The following is a 6,983-nucleotide window of genomic DNA, read 5'->3' as shown; positions in this document are numbered from 1 at the left end:
GAAACCACCCACACCTCCAAGAACTCGGGCTAGACTTCTCACTGCCTTGGTAAAGCAGCCAGTGTAATCAGAGACCCCACCTACCTCAGTCATTCTCTCTTCTCCCTTCCCCCAGGTACAAAAGACCCAATAGCACATACCGCCTGTGACCCAAGTGGGCTTCCCCGCGTGCTTTGGTTCCTTCCCGCATCCAACACTGAATTGTTGTGGGTTGCGTGAGAGATGGCAGCTTCTATCCTGTGGTTATAAGACTATTGAACCTTTCCTTAGTATGATAAGTTGGACTCTTTATCTCACAATCTACCTCGTTGGCTCCTGCAGCTCATTGCCTATCTGTACTGCCCTCTCTCTGTATTTGTAACACCTTATTCTGCATTTTGTTATTGGGTTTCCCCCGTTCTACCTCAATGTATTGATGTACTGATCTCTCAAAGTTTTTCACTGTGACCATAACAAACCCGATTACCAACTTTATGCCAAATTTCTATAAGTGCATAGTGGAGAGAGTGTTGACTGCCTACATCATGGCCTGGTACAGAAACACCAATGCCTTTGAATGGAGAATCCTACAAAAGGTAATGCATTCGGCACAGTACATCAGGTGTAAAGCCCTCCCAACCAGTGAGCGCACCTACATGAAATGCAGTCATTGGAAAGCAACATCCATCATCAAAGATCCTCACCACCCAGGCCGTGCTCTTTTCTCACTGCTGCCATCAGGCAGAAGGTACAAGAGCCTCAGGATTCACACCACCGGGTTCAAGAGCATTTACATCCCCTGAAACATCAGGCTCTTGAACTACACTCACTTGCTCATCCATTGAGATTTTCCCACAACCAATGATCTCACTTTAAGGCCTCATTATCTCATTATTTCATGTTCTTGTTATTTATTGCTATTTATTTATATTTGCATTTGCACAGTTTGTTGTCTTCTGCACTCTGGTTGATCTTTCATTGATCCTGTTTTAGTTACTATGCTATAGATTTGATGAGTGTGCCCACAAGAAAGTGAATCTCAGGGTTGTATATGGTGACGTATGTGTACTTTGATAATATAAACTGACTTTGAACTTTAAACTCTGGAATGTACATCTCGTTTCCTATCAGGTTCCTTCTTCAGTCCTTTACCTTTTCCACCTATCACCTTCCAGCTTCTCACATCATCCCCCCCCCCCTCCTACCCACCCACCTTCCCCCTCACCTGGCTTCCCCTATCACCTTCCAGATTGTACTCCTCCCCTCCCCCAGCTTCTAACGCCAACCTCTGCCCCCTCTCTTTCCTGTCCTGATGAAGGTTCTCAGCCCGAAACATCAGCCAGGTAGATTGTGAGGCCGAGTGTCTGTCTTACTGTATTGGGGAACTATTCAAAAGTCATATAACAGTGGGGTAGAAGCTGTCCATGACCCTGGTGGTACGTGCCTTCAGGCTTTTGTAACTTCTGACCTAAGGGAGAGAGGAGAAGGGGTAACTTCCAGGGTGGGTGAGGCTCTCTGATTACGCTGGCTGCTTTACTGAGGCAGCGAGAAGCGTAGACAGAGTGTGGAGGGGAGACTGTTTTCTGTGATTCCACAACTCTTCTGCAGTTCCTTGTGGCCAGTTGCCAGACCAAGCCGTGACACATCTAGACGGGATGCTTTCTACGTGTGGCATAGACGCTGCCTGACCTGCTGAGTTCCAACATGTTACTCTACATTTCCAGCGTCTACGGAATCGCTCGTGTTTTAAATATCCAACTTACCCACCCTGGAATAGAGAGCCAGAAAGCCAGAGAAAGGTCTGCTTGAAGAACTGTTTGCTTGGAACAGAGCCCTCATGGAGTTGGTGCTCGAGTAGTACTCGTAGAGCGCAGGATCCTCCCCTTTCCGCGTGCCGCACAGCCTGGCCAGTTGCTCCCCCTCCGACTGGACCTGCCGGGAGAAGCCAAGGTCGGCTGTGAGACGTCATGGTCGGCAGAGGATGGAGGGTTGGTGGGCAAAGGAGAGGCGTCCCTCCAGGATCCGCATAGCTGCTCTTGTCTGCCTCTGGTGGACATTTCAAACCTCCCAGCACCTGACCCTTGGAACGTGGGGTGGTGTAGAGGTTTTGGCTGTTAGGTTTCTCTCCCTCTCCCTTTCCTTCACCCTCTCCTCTCTCATCTCCCCTCTTCCCATTTCCCACCTTCTCTTCCTCCTTTCCTCCAAGTTACTCAGTGGGCTGTCTTCCCCATCTCCCTCTCTCTCCTTTGCTCTCTCCTTTCATTACCCTCTGTTCCCCTCTACCACCTCCTGCATATTCCTTTCTCTCTTTCTTTGCCTCTCTCTCTCTCTTCCCTCACCTCTTTCAGCCCTCACTCTCAGTCTCCCTTTTCCCTTTCCCCTCTCTCTTTAGCTTTTCTCTCCCTCTTCTTCCCTCCCCTCCTCCTCCTCTCTTTCTTTCTCTCTCTCCCCTTCTCCCTCTAACCTCTCTCACTGTCTTCCTCTTTTCCCTCCCCTTCCCCTTTGCTCTTCTTATCCCTTTCCCCCTGTCCATTTTTCCATCCACCACTATCTACCCTACCTAATACTTCTCTCCCTACATCATTCCTTTTCCCTCTCCAAGTCCAATCCTGCTCACTGCATTTCCCCATCTCTGTCTCCTCACTCTTCCTCCTGTCCCTTCACCCAGCTGGGTTAGTTTTCAGCAATAGACACACTCGGTGTCGAGGGGGCACCAAGAGCCTGGCTGAAAGGGCTGGGAACAGAGTAGTTCCCATTGTGTCCGACACCCATTCACTCCCCAATATTGAGGGTATCTGATGCCTCAAAAAACACGGCATTCAACATTAGGAGCCCCCATCACCCAGGACGCATCCCCTTCTCATTGTTACCATCAGGGAGAAGGTGCAGGAACCTGAAGCTTCTGAAACTGAGTGTTTTAGGAGCAGCTTCTTCCCCTCTGCCATCAGATTTCTGAATGCACTATGAATTCCGGTTAGCTGGGACACATTGGGACCAGCACATTTTGGCCTTATTAAATGGCTTCCACCAGTTCGCCAAAGTTTCATGGAAATAGTTAAAACAAAACAAGCTAGCATTTAACTGAGTTACAAATTATGTATTTAAATGAAATATGGAACAAGTAGGACACTGCCAATATTACTCCAGTGCTATAAAAGTATATTAGTTCCTAATAGTTATCGATGGAGCAAACCATCCAGCGTACACTGCCGTGTTCTTTTCAATGACTGTAAATTAACAAAATTAGTAATGTGCAGATAATGCCTTCATAGCGTCAAAACATCACCGCTTTTTAATTTGGCATTGTTTGGCTCAGATGAAGCCACAAGCATAGGCAAACCAATGCTGCTTAAAAACCATTGCCTCTGTGCACGGCGTAGTGTCTAACCGCCACGCAAGTGCACATGGCTGACACTAGTTAGAAGCTGTTGCATCCTTCAAGTATTCATTTTCATTGTAACACTCAAGATGATTATCAATACCTTAAAGTTCTTCATAGTTTCTAACTTGTTGAAGATGTGAAATTGTTTCATTTTCACTCATGGCCATTTCTGGCATCTCAGCTTGAAACCGAGGTGAATTGTCTTACGACTTATTTTGTGCCATTTATTAGTGACAAAAATCACTGCTTTTTGAACACAAACACAAGCAACTGGTGCTGTTTAAGAACTGTTCGTTCTAAGCACAGTGTTGTGTCTAACCGCCCTACAAGGGCATATGACCGGCACTAATTAGAAAATGTTTGGAACAATGTCCTGTCCCAATTAAGCAGCAGAGTGTCCCAAATAAACAAACCCATATTCTCAATTAGTTTTTGTTCTTTATGATTTGTCCAAAAATAAGTGGCTGTGCCAATTAATCAGAATCCTTTCCACAGATGCAACCTGACCTGCTGAGTTCCTCCAGAGCTTCGTATGGGTTGCTCTGGAATTCCAGCATCTTCAGAATATCTGTAAGGGAATGCCCCATGTTCCAGGCTGCAGGAGTACACACTGTGGCACTCACTACAGCTCTGTGGGGAAAGACCACAGTCTGGTCTCAGAGTCAGGTGGGGGGGAACCCCCTCGGAAAGCGCATCTCAGGGTGTCAGTACGTTCGGATATGGCCCAAGGGTGGAGAGAGAGAGAGACCCTGAAGCAAGTCAACAGTTTACTAACTTTAGTGAGAACTGTTGTGGAGTTTAAAAACAATAAATCCATGGCCAAGAGGCCGTTGAATAAAAGTCTCAAACAGAAAGTTAAATGCCAACATTGTGTTTGGAAGCAATAACTAAATACTGAACGAATACCCCTCTTTTACAGCGTCAGTCGAAATGGTAGTCTTTCCTGGACAAGGACAAGGGTAAGCAGGGAGTGTTAATGTTGCTGTGCTTTTGGTCAAATGTCAATAGGCCGAGAATGGAAAGAAGGGAGTTAAATACCATCATAATGGAGCAGTAATTAGCTGGAACGTGCATATTCACAAGCTTAATTGTTGAATTTTTATTGCAACCCACCTACATGGGCAGCAGAGTCTGTGGTTGTACGCAAAGGAACTACATTGGGGCGCTGGTGTTTCATTTAATTGTGTTTCACTATGAAGTTTACACTACTGATAGCATTTACCACAAATGTAAAGGTATTTTGCATGATTTCTGTATCATGTACAAAGTCTATTTTTGAAATGAAAATAATAGAAATATACATGTAACGCTCACGCAATCAGCTGGTGTATGTCTAGGGGAAAATTCGTCCACCCGCCAAACCGCGCCTCCCATATACGTGGATGCTGTGAAATGCACACTGGTACAAACTCGCACACACAATATCAAACCGCACACCATGTACGTTTACAGAATACACTTTATAAATCTTACTGGAACTAATAGCGATACAATATATATGAAAGAAAAGAAAGGAAAGAAAATGCGCCAGAACTTATCAGGGTTCAGTCAATTAGTGCACAATCGTTGGAGCTCAGCCATCGAAGTCTTCGGTCCACTATTCGAAGTTCTCCGACCTCCACGACCCGTCGCCTGGGACCAACCTCGGTGGTTGACCAGAGCACCTCCAGCACCGTCCACCTTCCTCACAATCTCCCCTCCAACTCCCCAAAAGCCCGCGCAACACCAGAAAGAATAACATCTGTCCCAATTGGTTAACAAATGAATACAATTCTTGTTATCAGTAATTATAACCCAAACAAGCTGTGAGAGAAAGCACTCTCTCACCAGTTACCATAACAAGGAAGCATTCTTACTTTTAACTTTACAAAGAAGCCATTTTGATTAACATATGCAGTAACATAAAAGAAAAAAACCCTTACATACAAAATTCTGAGGAGTATAGATAGGGTTGGATGGGGGGAGGTGTAAGGCCCTCTTTCCCTTCACTAGCCTACAGGTCACTCTAGGACAAGGTGTTGCATCTGCTTAGAAACCACTCCCACCCCCATCAGGGTCATGGGATCAGGCGGTGGGTGGCCGTATGACAAGTCCTGGTTATGTGACCACTGACACCAGGCAGACAATCTCTGAAGAGTATGGATGATGGCCAGGGTCACCCGTCTTGTAAAGACACTCTGGCCAGATGGTGGCAATGGTAAACCACTTCTGTAGAAAAAGTTGCTGAGAACTATCAGTAGTGTAAACTGTCATGCTCGTGGAAAGACTGTGACCGTCCACGTCATATGACACAGCACATAATGATGATAATGATGAGATAGGGTAACTGTAAGCAGGCATTTTCCACTGGTTGGGTCAGACTCAAACTCGAGGTCCTAGGCTAAGGGTGAATGGTGAAATATTTAAGGGGATCCTGAAGGGGAATGCCTCCACTCCGAAGGTGGTGTGAGTGTGGCACGAGCACCCAGCACAAGTGGTAAGTGCAGGTTTGATTGTAACATTTAAAAGAAGCTTGGATAGGTAGATAACTCTTAAAAAAGCAATGTTGCGTACTGACAGTGATATAGCTTCCTGCTGTAGTTGTCCAAGACGGGATTCTCTTTGGAGCTGCGCACAAAAGCCGCCACCATCCAGCGGCATCTTTTCACTCTTGTTCTTTCCTTCCCTGCACTCTCAGGTTTCTGAGCAGTCCATGACCCTATGAACATCATCTCACTATTTTGCTCCCTTTTGCTCTGTTTATTTAAATCTTATATACACTTCTATTGTAATTTATAGTACATTTTCTGTATTGCACAAACAACCAATTTCATGACATAGATTATCGTGCAAAAGTCTAAGGCACATATATACTATATAGCTAGAGAGCCTAAACTAATTTACACAGTACTGTAGTAATTTTATGTATTGCCAAAACAAACAAATTTCATGACATATGTGAGTGATGATAAACCTGATTCTGATCCAGGTCTCTATTGTGGACTGAGAGTGGGAAGGGGGCAGGGAGAGGGGAATCATGGTTGGGAAAAGGGGAAGGGAGAGGGGAGGGAGTGGGAAGCACCAGAGAGACATTCTGTAATGATTAATAAACCAATTGTTTGGAATGAAATTACCTTGCCTGGTTCCTCAGGGCCACTGTGTCTGCACCAACGCCACTCCCTGTCCCTGGCACTCCTTCTCTGCCACCTGTCCCACACCCCTCCCGGGGTGCTCCATCCTCGCCATTCCCAACATCATTTGCTCCCGCCAGATTTACAAACTTGCTCTCTGCTCCACATTGACAAATACAGTACTGTGCAGAAGTCTTAGGCACCCTAGCAGTAAGACCTTTGCACAGTGCTGTATGTCAGCGATAGTGTTGGCTCATGGCCAAGTGGCTAAGGTGTTCGTCTACTGATCTGAAGGTCACTAGTTCGAGCCTTGGCTGAGGCTGCATGTGTGTCCTTGAGCAAGGCACTTAACCACACATTGCTCTGCGACAACACCAGTGCCAAGCTGTATGGGTCCTAATGCCCTTCCCTTGGACAACATTGGTTGCGTGGAGAGGGGAAACTTGCAGCTTAGGCAACTGCTGGTCTTCCATAAAAAAAAACCTTGCTCAGGCACAAATCCATGGTCTATC

At 46.0% G+C, this 6,983-nt stretch overlaps 1 protein-coding gene across 1 annotated transcript in view; it reads right to left on the bottom strand.

Annotated features, from left to right (window-relative positions):
• Positions 1-6,983, bottom strand: part of LOC140729814 (complement C1s subcomponent-like) — a 93,577-nt gene that overhangs the window by 67,894 nt on the left and 18,700 nt on the right. Inside the window, exon 3 of the mRNA XM_073050026.1 lies at positions 1,743-1,911. Within this exon, the coding sequence (XP_072906127.1) occupies positions 1,743-1,911 (169 nt within the window). The remainder of the gene's footprint in view (positions 1-1,742; positions 1,912-6,983) is intronic.

The sequence above is a fragment of the Hemitrygon akajei genome, chromosome 6 (genome assembly GCF_048418815.1).
Source record: "Hemitrygon akajei chromosome 6, sHemAka1.3, whole genome shotgun sequence".
NCBI lineage: Eukaryota > Metazoa > Chordata > Chondrichthyes > Myliobatiformes > Dasyatidae > Hemitrygon > Hemitrygon akajei.
Note: the sequence above shows the minus strand (reverse complement) of the source record. Positions and strands in the feature narration are given on the sequence as shown.